Raw genomic sequence first — 13,174 nt, 5'->3', positions numbered from 1 at the left:
GCAGGTGCAGCTTCAGGGAGGAGAGACCCCAGGGCCTAGGGGCACGAGGGAAGGCTTCTGGCAAAAGATGCTCCTCAGTCTGGCCTTGAAGGTTGGGCAGGTTTAGAATAAACAAAGAGGATGAGGTAGGCATTCTGTGAAAGACCGTGACCTGGACAAAACTGTCTGTAGAAGTCAGTTTAGCTAGAACAAGGGATTTCTACAGTGCAGGGATGGTAGATGGGTGGCACTCATTCTGCCATTTCTGACTCCAAACCCATGGCAGACATGACTAATGGATTCCAGCACATTTCCCCACCAAGTTGGGACATGGCCTCAGAAACCTTCTTAGCTTCTTAGCCACTAGCAATAAGGCCTCTGGGCATGTGGGAGGACACCTTCTGCTGAAAGGTGGCTGGGCTGGAAGGGCCGGTTGGGGCCCTCTAGAAAAGGGCCTTAAACTTTGTGTCCAGGAATTGGAACTAAATCCCAAAGGAATGGGGACTGGGTCTGTTTCCTCATCTGTAAGCACTTTGATGTGCTCCAAAATCACCAGGGGAATAGGTTATTTACTTATTTATTTTTTAACATCTTTATTGCAATATAATTGCTTTACAATGGTGTGTTAGTTTCTGCTTTATAACAAAGTGAATCAGCTATACATATATCCCCATATCCCCTCCCTCTTGCGTCTCCCTCCCACCCTCCCCATCCCACCCCTCTAGATGGTCACAAAGCACTGAGCTGATCTCCCTGTGCTATGCGGCTGCTTCCCACTAGCTATCTGTTTTACATTTGGTAGTGTATATATGTCCATGCCACTCTCACTTTGTCCCAGCTTACCCTTCCCCCTCCCCGTGTCCTCAAGTCCATTCTCTACGTCTGTGTCTTTATTACTGTCCTACCCCTAGGTTCTTCAGGACCTTTTTTTTTTTTTTTTTAGATTCCATATACATGTGTTAGCATACGGTATTTGTTTTTCTCTTTCTGACTTACTTCACTCTGTATGACAAACTCTAGGTCCATCCACCTCACTACAAATAACTCAATTTCGTTTCTTTTTATGTAATATTGGAGTAATATTCCATTGTATATACGTGCCACATCTTGTTTATCCATTCGTCTGTCAGTGGACACTTAGGTTGCTTCCATGTCCTGGCTATTGTAAATAGAGCTTCAGTGAACATTGTGGTACATGACTTTTTGAATTATGGTTTTCTCAGGGTATATGCCCAGCAGTGGGATTGCTGGGTCATATGGTAGTTCTATTTTTAGTTTTTTAAGGAACCTCCATACTGTTCTCCATAGTGGCTATATCAGTTTACATTCCCACCAGCAGTGCAAGAGGGTTCCCTTTTCTCCACACCCTTTCCAGCATTTATTGTTTGTAGATTTTTTGATGATGGCCATTCTGACTGGTGTGAGGTGATACCTCATTGTGTTTTTTTTTTTTTTTTTTGCGGTACGCGGGCCACTCACTGCTGTGGCCTCTCCCGTTGTGGAGCATAGGCTCCGGACGCACTGGTTCAGCGGCCATAGCTCACGGGCCCAGCCGGCTCCGCAGCATGTGGGATCTTCCCAGACCGGGGCACGAACCCGTGTCCCCTGCATCGGCAGGCGGACTCCCAACCACTGCGCCACCAGGGAAGCCCTCATTGTGGTTTTGATTTGCATTTATCTAATGATTAGTGATGTTGAACATTCTTTCATGTGTTTGTTGGCAATCTGTTTATCTTCTTTGGGGAATAGGTTATTAAGAAATAGATTTCTAAGTCCCCCTACCCCAGAATCTGGAATCAGATTTTCTGGAATCAGAATTTCCAGGGGGCGGTGCCCAGGCCTTGCATTTTATTATTTTTTTTGCCACGCTGTGAGGCTTACAGGATCTTTTTTAATAAATTTATTTATTCATTTATTTTGGCTGCGTTGGGTCTTTGTTGCTGCGTGCAGGCTTTCTCTAGTTGCAGCAAGCAGGGGCTACTCTTGTTGCGGTGCACAGGCTTCTCACTGTGGTGCCTTCTCTTGTTGCGGGGCACGGGCTCTAGGCTCCTGGACTTCAGTAGTTGCAGCATGCAGGCTCAGTAGTTGTGGCTCGCAGGCTCTAGAGCTCAGGCTCTGTAGTCATGGCACATGGGCTTAGTTGCTCCAGGGCATGTGAGATCTTCCGAGACCAGGGCTCAAACCGGTGTCCCCTGCATTGGCAGGCAGATTCTTAACCACTGCGCCACCAGGGAAGTCCCAGACCTTGCATTTTAAACAAGCCCCTCAGGGATTGGAACGTTCCCCATAGTTTGAGTATCACCATCTTAGGCCATTTCTTGAGGCAGCTTCTATAGGAAAGAGTCCAGACCTCTGTCCTACTGAGGTGAGGCTTCAGGCTGACTCAGACCAGGCCTGGACACTCTCCTCTGGAGGACGGCTGAAGTCTAAGGGCTTGCCGCCTACCTTGGGCCTCCCAATTTCAGTGCCCCTACCAGACCCTTCCAAGTTATGTCCCCTGGCCCCCTTGCTCCAATACAAATATTTACAGACAGGTAAATTCACGTACATTCTCATGTACATTTCTAGTTCCCTAAATCCGCTGATCTCAGCTCCTGTTTGGGGGCAGATACTTCCACCTGGTAGTCCAGCAGGCCTGGGCCAGCTCTCTCCTGTCTCAGCTTCCTCCTTTGGGTGCCGAAGGTTCCCACTGGCATCCTTCCCTCCCCCACCCTCTTTTGGCCTGTAGCTTCCTTTCTTGGGCTTGAGTAACTAAGCTGGCAGGGACCTCAGAGGCTGCCACTAGCCCCTTGGTGGCTACCCTTCCACGTGGCTTCTGCTTGCCAGGCCTCAAGTCCCTCATCATCGTTCATATCCTGCTCCCTCCAGACAGCCAACTTCAGTAAGAAGCTAACCCTTGTCAGGGGGAAGTGAAGTCTAGGCTGGACAGGTACCCTGGTCTCCCTCCACCCCTCACTGGCAGTGGGCCTTGGGCAAGTCCCTGCCCTTCTCTGTCCCTCAGTTTCCTCATCAGTAACATAGGTATTATCAGAAAATAGTATTGATACCTCCTTCATAGCGTTGCTGGGAAGATTAAAGAGCCTGCCTCGGGTAAAGCGTTCAGGGCAGTGTCTGGCACTCAGCACCTGCTAGGTGCTCCATAAATGGGAATCATGTTGATGATGATGGTGATGATGATGGTGATGAAGGGGGGAAGCGGGAGGAGGATCGCAAGAGTAGTAACGGTTCTCCCAGCACTCACTAGGCGCCTCCAGCTCCCCATTCTAGCCTTCACAGCACTGCCGCGAGCTGGGACCAGCTGTACTCATCTTACAGTGGGGAGCCTGAGGCCTAGGGAGAGGGGTTTGTCCCAGGCCACGTGATGATGGAGCTGGACGGTGGCCTCACCCTGTTCAGTTGTCTCTGGCTCTACCCCAGACTCTGCACACCTCTTGCTGGTGAGGGGCAGGGTGTGGGGTGATGGCAGCTGGGGGAGGCGACGGGTTTTCCTGTGACTTCCATCTTCCTGGCTTGGGCCTGGCTTTCCAGGGGGTGGTCCATGGATGCCAACAGATCACAGTTTCCAGGCAAGAGGTGAAGAGGAGAGGGATGAGGTCTTCAGGCTGTGGAATCAGACGGGCTACATCCATGTTTCAACTCTGTTTCCTCCCTCCTGGTCCTGAGACCTAGGCCAAGTTACGTTTTTTTTCTCTGAGCTTTAGTTTTCTCTTATAAAATGGGAATGCCAAGTCTTCACGGAGTTGTCCCAGGGCTTCAAGAAGATTGCAGCGTGTTGACAGCTCTGTGCCCACAGTAGTGATCCTGTCATAGAATGAGACCCAGGAGGGCCAGACAGAGCTGGCGTGGCCTCGGGCCTGTCATTGTGCTGCTGTGTGGCTAAGCTGAGGCTGGCCGGAGCGCATGCTGCCCATCACAGGGGTGACGGTCCTTATGTTACTCCTCGCCTCACCTGTCATTCCTCCCTCTTGGACACTGAGTGATTTCTGCTGTGTATAGGACTGTCTGAACCAGACAGACCTGAGAGCTGGTCCACTCGGCCACCATCATCTTATGGATGGGCTGCCTGAGGTCTAGAGAGGAAAAGATCCCCCAGGCTTTTCCTGCGGGTCATCCCCTGAAGCTGGCCCCTTGTGCTGGGTTGAGTTGTCTCACAGTGCCCTCTGCTGCCAGACCCCCGCCTTGCCGGCTGCTCCCTGGAGGTCTGGCAGAGCAGATCCACGGGCCTGTGTCTGTCCTTTTCCTGGAAGCCGGGGGAGCTCCACGCCGCCGCCATTGAATTTCACCCCAGCCTGGCCTGGCTTGGCCCAGGATCACAGGTCATGCTTTGACAGTGAGGAGAAGAGGCTGTGGCCCCTCCCTCCCTCCTGCAGGAAACTGGCTCGGGCAGAGGCTGTCAGCCGAGGGTGCCAGCCCTGCTGCACTAAGCTTACCACTTAGGCTGCAGGTCAGACAAGAGGTGCCTTCCAGCTCCAAGACGTGATAATACCTTCTAGCCTCCTATTTTTAAAAAGCCTAAAGGACTATTTCCTCTGTCTAAACAAATAAGTGTAGAGTTTAGCTCCAGTGTTTCTCCAAGGTTCCTTGGGGTCTGCCAGGATAGTCTGGGTCAGAGAGAGCAGCCAGGCATGGCCAGGTGGCCCCAGAAGTCAGATCAGGACCAATAGGAGAAATCAGGTGAGGCCCTGCTCACGGAAAAGCCCTCAGTCATGGGTGGGCTCTGGAGCCAGACCTGAAATTCTCTGCCACTGGCCAGCTCGGAGAGCCCAGGCACGTTACTGGACTCCTCTGGGCCTCAGTTTCCTCAGCTGTAAACTGGGGGAAATCAACAGCAAATAGCCCTTAGAATTGTTGAGAAGGTTAAATTACAGTATGATGTGGTACCTTAGCACACTGCCTGGCATAGAGTCAATAACAGCAATAACCACCGTAGCTTATAGTCATTGAGCACTTCCAGTACCGGGCACTTTCGCACGTGTTCATTAATCCTCATAACGGCCCTGTGAGGTAGGTCCAATTATTGTCCTCATCTTACAAGTAAAGAAACTGAGGCACAGAGAAGGGATGTAATTTGGCTAAGGTCAATTAGCTAATAAGTGACTGAGCTAGGATTCCAATCCAGGCAGTTTAGTTTTTTATTATTATTGTTTTTTAAAGTAAATTTATTTTATCTTTGGCTGTGTTGGGTCTTCGTTGCTGCACGTGGGCTTTCTCTATTTGTGGCGAGCGGGGGCTTCTCTTCTTTGCGGTGCGGGGGCTTCTCATTGCGGTGGTTTCTCTTGTTGCAGAGCACAGGCTTTAGGCACGCGGGCTTCAGTGGTTGTGGCACATGGGCTCAGTAGTTGCGGCTTGCGGGCTCAATTGCTCCGTGGCATGTGGGATCTTCCTGGACCAGGGCTCAAACCTGTGACCCCTGCGTTGACAGGCGGATTCTTAACCACTGCGCCACCAGGGAAGCCCCTCAAATCCAGGCAGTTTAGCAGTTAACTCTTAACCGTGACTGTTATTATAGTTATAATTACAATATGAATTATAATTATTCTTCCAGTCCCTGGAGGTGGCCGGGGGGCTGGGCAGGCTCTAGGGATTTCTGTCTGGAATGAAGGGAGGGCTGAGTGGTTCTGGGTTCGCCTCCATTCGCCTTTCAGCAGGGAGGGCCATGGAGCAGAGCAGGCAGTGGGGAGCAGATGGGAAGGAGAGGCCCCTTTGCGTGCTGGGCCCTGGGCAGGCCTCGCTGCAGCTCTTGGAGACAGGAGGCTTGGGAGCCACTCTGAGGCTGGAAGTCAGAACCCTGACTCTTTGTCTCAGTTTCTTCTCTTCCTGGCACACAGCACCCCTGGGTGTGTGGGTTTCGCTAGCCGCTTTGGGGGCCGACTCCCAGGGCCAGAGTTCCCTGGCCCCTCTTTCAGGCTGATTGGTGAGGGTCCGACCCTGGAGATGACCCCCTCCCAGCAGTGGAAGGAAGAGCCCATTTCCCAGCAGTGCAGAGGCTGGGGGTGCCGGGCGGGGCGGGAGTGGTCCCCAGGCCCATTGTGTGGGGCCGATAAAGTGCGGAAGCTGAGGTTAAATGGGAGGAAGCCCAGTGCTGGCGGCCCTTTCCCACGGATGGGGGCTTCAGGCACGGCCCAGCCAGCCCAGCACAACTGTGACCTGTGTGCGTGGGGTGACAGTGACAGCGTCCACTGGGCTGTGAATGCTGGCGGTCCCCGATTACTGAGGGCGCCCTGTGTGCCAGGTTGGGCCTTGGGGGCCCAGACTTTATCCTGGTGAATCTCTCAACAGCGGGTTGGGTGGCTGTCACCATGCCTGTGCTAGAGCTAAAGAAGCTGAAGCTGAGAGGCCAGGAAACGTCTCCAAAGTCAGTGGCAGCAGGATCTATACCCAGGCCTGGCTGCAAGCTGTAGATCCGGAATCCCACACCACAGATGGGCGTGTGCCTGTGAGTGCACGTACACACGTGTTTACAACCTTGGTAGGGCAGCGTTCTCAGGAAAGAGGCAGCATTTCCCCTGAGTCTTTCATTGAAGACATTCAAAATGTGCCCCATCCTCTGCATTTAACTAGCAGCGTCCTCTGGCGGAGAAACACAGGCCCTGAATTCAGACAGACCTAGATTCCGGCTGTCACTTAAAGGCTGTCACTTAACTCCTTGGGCAGGAGACTTAACTTCTCTGAGGTTCTGTTTACTTTATGGACTGACTCTGAAGATTAATGAGATAGTGTCTGGATAATGCCCATTCTGAGGTCTGGCCTATAGCATGAGCTCTATGAATGAAGCTATAATTCATTCATCCATCCATCCATCCGCGGGTGGTTGCACCACTGAGGCTGGTAGCTCCCCCTGCTGGCTATATCTGGATTAAGGCCACTTTTCTTGCCAGAATTGAGAACGCAGTATTTTAAGGTTTAGCCCATCTCCTTTATTTTACAAATGAGGAAACTGAGGCCCAGGGTATGGCTCATGAGGAGTCCAAGCTGCGATTCACATCTGGGGGCCTTCTGTCTTATCTTAGGACATAGTGTCCAAGCCCAGCCTACCCTTAGCTCTACCTCCTCCAATATCTCAGAGCATTTCCTGTACTCCCGCTCTGGAGTGGCACTGTGGAGGCCCTGGTTTCCCCTGGAGGAGGCTGGGCACACACAGGCAGGGCGACAGAGGGCGGGCGGCCCCACTAGAGCTGGTGGGAGCCTGGAGTGGTCTGGAGGAGGCGAGGAGCAGCAGACTGGGAGGAGGTAGAGACTGGGCAGAAGAGGAGAGAGTGTTCCAGGAAGGGGGCACAGCACAGGAAAAGGCAAGCAGGTGGGGGTGGGCTCAATGGAGCCCCGGGGAATAAAGTTGCAGGCCTTGGATCAAGCAATGAGGCCTTCAAGACACATCATTCCCAGCCTGCTTTCCCTCTCCCTTGATTCATTCAGTCATTTAACAAGTATTTCTTGAGCTCCTAACGTATACCAGGCCCAGTCAAGGTGACCTAGACAGAGGTGAAGGCAGACAGAGCCCCTGCTCTGGGGAACTCACAGTCCAGTAGAGGAGACAGATTTGGAAGAGGCCATGTTGGTTATAGTGGGGACCTCACAAGGGGTGAAGGGGGCACACCCTTGGTCTAGGGGCCAAGGAGGGCTTCCCAGGTGAGGAGGCATTTAAGCAGCTTACCCGAGGTCAGGTCTTTCCTGAGTCTGGGCCTTAGGAGGAAAGGGAGGTGGGAGAGTCATAAAAGCATCCCTCATGGAAGGAATAGCACATGCAAAGCCCGAGGTGAGGGGACCGGGCTGTGAAGACTTTCCTCTGACTAGAGGGCAGTTTGAAGAGGTTGCTGGAGTAGGGGTCGGGCTCTCCAGAGAGATAACCAAAGGAGTTGTAACTGAGGTTATCCTAAGATGGTAGACCCTGCATGTCATGTCAGGGAGTTTGGACATTATCTCGAAGGTACTCAGGAACCATGGAAAGCTTTAAGGCAAGAGAGGTGCTCTCCTGTGTGATAATTTACTTAACACACTGCTGACCAATCCCAGGTCTCTTTAAAACCTCAGAATCCTGAGTTGGTTAGTCATTATGATCTCCATTTTGAAATTAAAAGCACTAGAGGCTCAGAGAGGGACAGCAGTTGGCTAAGTCACACAGTAGAATCTTCACTGAAGCTTCCTCTCTGGCCTGCCCTACTGCCATGAATGCTGTGTTTCTGGTTTCTCCCGCACAAGTTGTGTATCAGGAGGAGACTGCTTTGGGTGGAGGCTCTGCTAAGCCAGCCACACTCCATGGACAGACTGCTCCCTGTAGTGGGGTCTCCCCCCCCTCCCCTCTTCTTCAAGGGGTGGGAGCATGGAGGTGGGAGTGGTTTGTAGGAGCTGCTGGATCCCTGAGCCTCTCTTTGCTCAGGAAGCAGCCCCTGGGTACCCAGACTGCAACGTGTCTGTGTTTTCTCTGCAGATGAGCGGGGCTGACACAGCTGGGGACGATGATGATGCCTCCCGGAAGAGAAAGAGCAAAAACCTGTACGTTGGAAAGATCCCTGGTCCTCACCCTAGTGATCGGGGCGGGCGGGTGGGGGGCGCTCCCTGCACCCCGCTTCGTCCTCTGCCCTCTGGCTTATTCCCCATGCCCAGTGGCCTAGGGGTAGAGGTGGAGAGAAGGGGCTGAACCCAGTCCTGCCCGAGACAGACACCCGTGAACAACGGGATCTTGGGACTTAGCAGCGGCCCCAGGGTAAGGTCACCAGGGTCCTAACCACCCAGCACTGCCCTCAGCATCCAGAGTGAGGCAAGGTGCTGATTTAGTATCTGGAAGCCACAGGGAACCAAGCAGAAGCAAGCAACCAAGCTGTCCTGGCCCTGTCCAGCTGCTAAGCCAGGCAGTGGCCAAGTGGCCACGACAAGTTCTTTGCTCCCTCTGAGCAAGGGCTGACAGATGATCATGGGATTCCCCTTTCTCCTCTCGCGCTCTTGCATGCTAGCAGTCTTGGGCGTTGCCAGAAGGGGGTGCTGCTGGCTCAGACAGCAGATCCGGTACCTTCCTGGCCACTCCCCTCTCCCCCCTACCCCGCTCCCGAGACCATTTATACTTTCGATTCGATTCGGAGGTTAGAGGTGCTCATTCATTAACAGAGCGTGAGTGGTTTCTTCTCGGGTCTCTTTGTACCTCGGGCCCTGGAGACTGCGGGGGGGCAGGGATGGGAGGAGGCAGTGAGGCACCTGGTGGCCCACAGAGGGAACCCCCTCCCTCTAGGTCCTGTAGTGCCCACCATTATGCACCAGTTGGGCCGGGGTGTGTGTGTGTGTGTGTGTGTGTGTGTGTGTGTGTGTGTAGAACAGGAGTCCTTCCCAGGTGCCTCCTGCAACCTTCTTCCCTGACCTCGACCTTGGCTGGGGTCCACTCCCCAGAAACTCTTTCCCCAGCTTCCCCTGCCCTCTCCAGTTTCCTGCAGCAGCTGTAGGCTTCTCTCACTCTGCAGCCAGGAGCAGTCACACTTTCTAGGGAAGGTAAAATGCACAAACAAAAATAATTCTTTGCACTAACCATCCGGTCCAGGCAGCATCAGAGCTGCCGTGGGTGGTGCTCCCGGGGGTGGAGCAGTGGAGGGCAGCAGAGGGTGGACATCCAGGGTGCTGGAGCTGGCCTGTTGCACCAACTCTAGCCTTCTTTCAAAGTGGGTGCTGCCCTTTGACTGCCTGAAGTTCACATTCTTAAAAGCTTAGTCAAGGACTCCTAGAATCTGGGATGATAATAAAAATAACTCATGTTTATTGTGCTAGGCGCTATTCTGTGTGCATTACATATATTATCTAATTTAACCTTTACCATAATTTTTATTTTACATTTCTTTTTTCTTATTTACTCTATTTTGCAGGTGAGTAAACTGAGGCAGAAAGAGGTTACTTGTCCAAGGTCACAAAGCAAGGAAGTGGTAGAGTTGAGATCTGAAACCTGGCATGTTGGCTCTAAAAGTATATATAAATATACATATATTTTAAATTTTATTTATTTATTCAGAGCCTGTTATAATTAATTAATTAATTAATTAATTTTTTGGTCTCGCCGTGCTGCTTATGGGATCTTAGTTCCCTGACCAGGGATTTAACCCAGGCCCCCTGCAGTGGAAGCATGGAGTCCTAACCACTGGACCACCAGGGAATTCCCATGGAGCCTGTTATTTTTAAGCTTGGTGCAGAACACCCTGCAGGAGGTCCACAGCACCCCAGCTAAGTAGCCTTTGAGCCTCTAGTGACAGGAGTCCATTCCCCAGAGGGCACTCATTCCATCTTTTCATGGCTCTGATTGGAGGAAAGTGTTCCTTTAGCTTCCTCTTGTGGGTCTCTGTTCTGCTCTCTGGGCCCACATGGGGACACATGAGGCACCTCTGAGCTCTGCCATCCTTTCCTGAGTTGCCCGTGTGGCAACCAGGGACTTCCGAGGACCTCTCCAGCTGTGCCCTGCAGCTGTGAGTCTGCCCAGCTGTGCATGTGGGAGGAAAGGCTTGTCTGGGCAGGGGCTCCAGCCTCCTCCAGCCACAGAGAAACACAGTGATCTCTGAGCCAGCAAGGAGCCCAGGTGGATGGCGGCAGCCTGCAGGCTGGACCTCAGGCAAGCTTCTGCTCCCTGGGAGCGGGCCAGGAGCAGGGCCTCTGAGACAGAGCACTGTGCCCCAGGAAGCCAGGCTCTCTCACTCCTAGCCACGCCAGGGCTCTCCGAGGGCCTTGGTCCTCACCAGAGGGCTGCCAGTCCCTGGACTCCTTGGCCTTATCTCATTGGCTTGGAATCTGCTAGAGCAGGATCCCAATCTCTAATCAGCTGTCCCAGACCCTCAGGACAAGTATGAATTCGGCCTGAGCACTTTTGCCCCAGGCACTGCGCTAAAGCTTTCTATGCATTTTCTCCTTGCCTCAAAACAACCCCCGTCAGATGGTAGGTACTATTATCACCTGTGTTTAACAGATGAGAACATTTGACATTCAGAGAGGTTAGGTAACTTGACAAAGGGCACACAGTTGGTAACTGCTGGAGCTGGGATTTGAACCCAAGACTGTCTTGCTGCAGCACTGTAGCTTTTAACCTCCACCCTGGACCACTTTCCTTCATTAAACAGGGTGTCCCATAGGTCTTAGTGCCCTTTGAAGCTTGAATAACTTCAGAAGTATGCTCCCAACTTATAAAACACATTTGAAAGTTCAGTTATTCAAACTTCTTTTACACTTATTTAGCTTTGTGATTTTGATAACACATTTTTAATTTTACGCATTTAATTTTTGGTTAAGTCAGCATTTTTCATCTGTAATCAGAAGAACAGAGATCAAAAATTAAAACAAAAAATGTATTACTCAAAAGTCATAAGGCTAAATATGCAGGAAAAAATTAATTCCTTTCAAATGACGTTTTTGAGAGTTTACAGGATTTGTACTTTTGACGTTATTCAAGCTTAAAACTACTGAAACTTTGTGGGACATTCTGCATGTTCATGGATGGATGTATCCAAAGCCAATGACAGGCTGAGCTGTCTTCTGGCAGGAACTATTCTCTAGGAGGTGCCCAGAGTAGGGCTCTAGGGACCAGGGGGAGGCTAACATGAGCATGAGACACTTAACCCCTCTCTTGCCAGCAGCTTGCCCAGGGCTGAAATCTGCCTGGGGGAATGGCAGGGCTAAAAATGGTTCTTGGCTAAAAATAGCCAGTCCTGCCACCCAGGTGGGCAGAGCCTCCCCCTCCCTCCTGCCTTCCCTCCCAGCAATTTGCTGACTTGTTTTCTCCTCCTTCCCAGGGAGCTGCCATGGCAACGGGGAGGCCAGTCACAAATAATGGGTCTGGCTTCCTGCCTGGGCGGGCCGCAGAGGCCGCCCCTTACAGACACATGCCCCTTTCACAGGCTCCCTCTCAGGGTTGGCCAGGAGGGATATTTTTTTTCTGCTCCGGCCCTGGTCCCTCCCATTTCCTGGCTCCTCCTGTCTGAGTCCCAGCCCAGCCTGTGCCTGGGAGTCCAGTCCTCCAGCTGGAATCCCAGCGAGCGCTCGGCTACAGCCCGCACCGTTGCTGCCTGGGACTCGGGTTGGGAACAGGAGCCTAGGGTGCTCCCAGCAGACCGCCCCAGGCAACAAGGTGGGGGGCCCTACAGCGATGCTCCGAGGCATGTACCTCACGCGGAACGGGAACCTCCAGAGGCGGCACACCATGAAGGAGTAGGTGCCCCTCACCCCAGCCTTCACCCTCCCGACCCTGAATTTGCGGTGGCCGAGTGTGCCAGGCTGACCGACCCCGTTTTCTGCTTCTGTCTCCAGAGCCAAGGACATGAAGAACAAGCTGGGCATCTTCAGGCGGCGGAACGAATCCCCTGGGGCCCAGCCAGCGGGCAAGGCAGACAAAGTGACGAAGTCATTCAAGTAGGTCCTCTCTGGCCCCCCTGGGCCCCCCTCAGACACTTACTGGTCCCTGTGGGAGCAGGGCTAGCAATGGGGTTAGGAGAGAAGGCTGTTGGCTTGATCCGGCTCTGGGGCGATGGAGGCTCTCGTAGTGGGAGCCTGGTACCCGGCATGAGCAGCCCTCATGGGGAGATGCTGTCCTGGGAAGGATGACCAGGGAGGGGCAGAGGTGGGGACAGAAATGATGCCGGCCCCAAGAAGGGGGGTGGGCCCCCTCCTGGGCTCCCCAACCGGGCTAAGCTACTTTGTGGGCCAAGGCAGCTGACAGAGGTCACCCAGCCCTAGCCGCCCCGCTTCCCTCACTGTGCCCCTTGCCTCACCCCTCAGGCCCACCTCAGAGGAAGCACTCAAGTGGGGCGAGTCCTTGGAGAAGCTGCTGGTCCACAAATGTAAGTGGGGGCCAGCTGGCCTGTTCCCTCCCTGTGTCTCTCCCCCCTCCTCCTTTCCTCCTCTCCCAGGCCCAGAGAGTGCGTCCGGCTCTGCAGAGGTTACCTTTCCCTTTTCCCCGGGCCCAGTTAGGTGTCCCTACCATTGGGAAAGGCCGAGGCCCTTGGTCTGGCCTTGGAGCCGGCTCCTGCCAGCCCCTCCCTGTCCATGGGAGCTGGCACTGCCTGCCAGAGGCCGTTGGGACCTGTGTGCTCAGACCCATATTCCCAGAATAACAATAAACATTTCCATGTACTGAGGGCTTACACTGGGCCAAATGCGCCTGCCATCTCGTGGGTGGGAACCCCTCATCCTCACAGGGCTCCAGGAAATAAGGCTGGTGATCCACATTTGACAGATGAGGAAA

The 13,174-nt window shown here is 53.1% G+C and overlaps 2 protein-coding genes across 2 annotated transcripts in view; one reads left to right on the top strand and one right to left on the bottom strand.

Annotated features, from left to right (window-relative positions):
• Window positions 1–13,174, bottom strand: part of RNF183 (ring finger protein 183) — a gene marked incomplete at its 3' end in the record, with an annotated part of 359,693 nt that overhangs the window by 243,539 nt on the left and 102,980 nt on the right. The window lies entirely within an intron of this gene.
• Window positions 1–13,174, top strand: part of RGS3 (regulator of G protein signaling 3) — a gene marked incomplete at its 5' end in the record, with an annotated part of 127,875 nt that overhangs the window by 112,283 nt on the left and 2,418 nt on the right. Inside the window, 3 exon segments of the mRNA XM_082842658.1 lie at window positions 8,405–8,469; window positions 12,241–12,342; window positions 12,709–12,770. Of these exon segments, the coding sequence (XP_082698784.1) occupies window positions 8,405–8,469; window positions 12,241–12,342; window positions 12,709–12,770 (229 nt within the window).

Source organism: Leucopleurus acutus (genome assembly GCF_964270905.1).
Source record: "Leucopleurus acutus genome assembly, chromosome: 7".
Classification (NCBI taxonomy): Eukaryota; Metazoa; Chordata; class Mammalia; order Artiodactyla; family Delphinidae; genus Leucopleurus; species Leucopleurus acutus.
The sequence above is the reverse complement of the archived record's forward strand: the minus strand, read 5'-3'. Positions and strand labels throughout refer to the sequence as shown.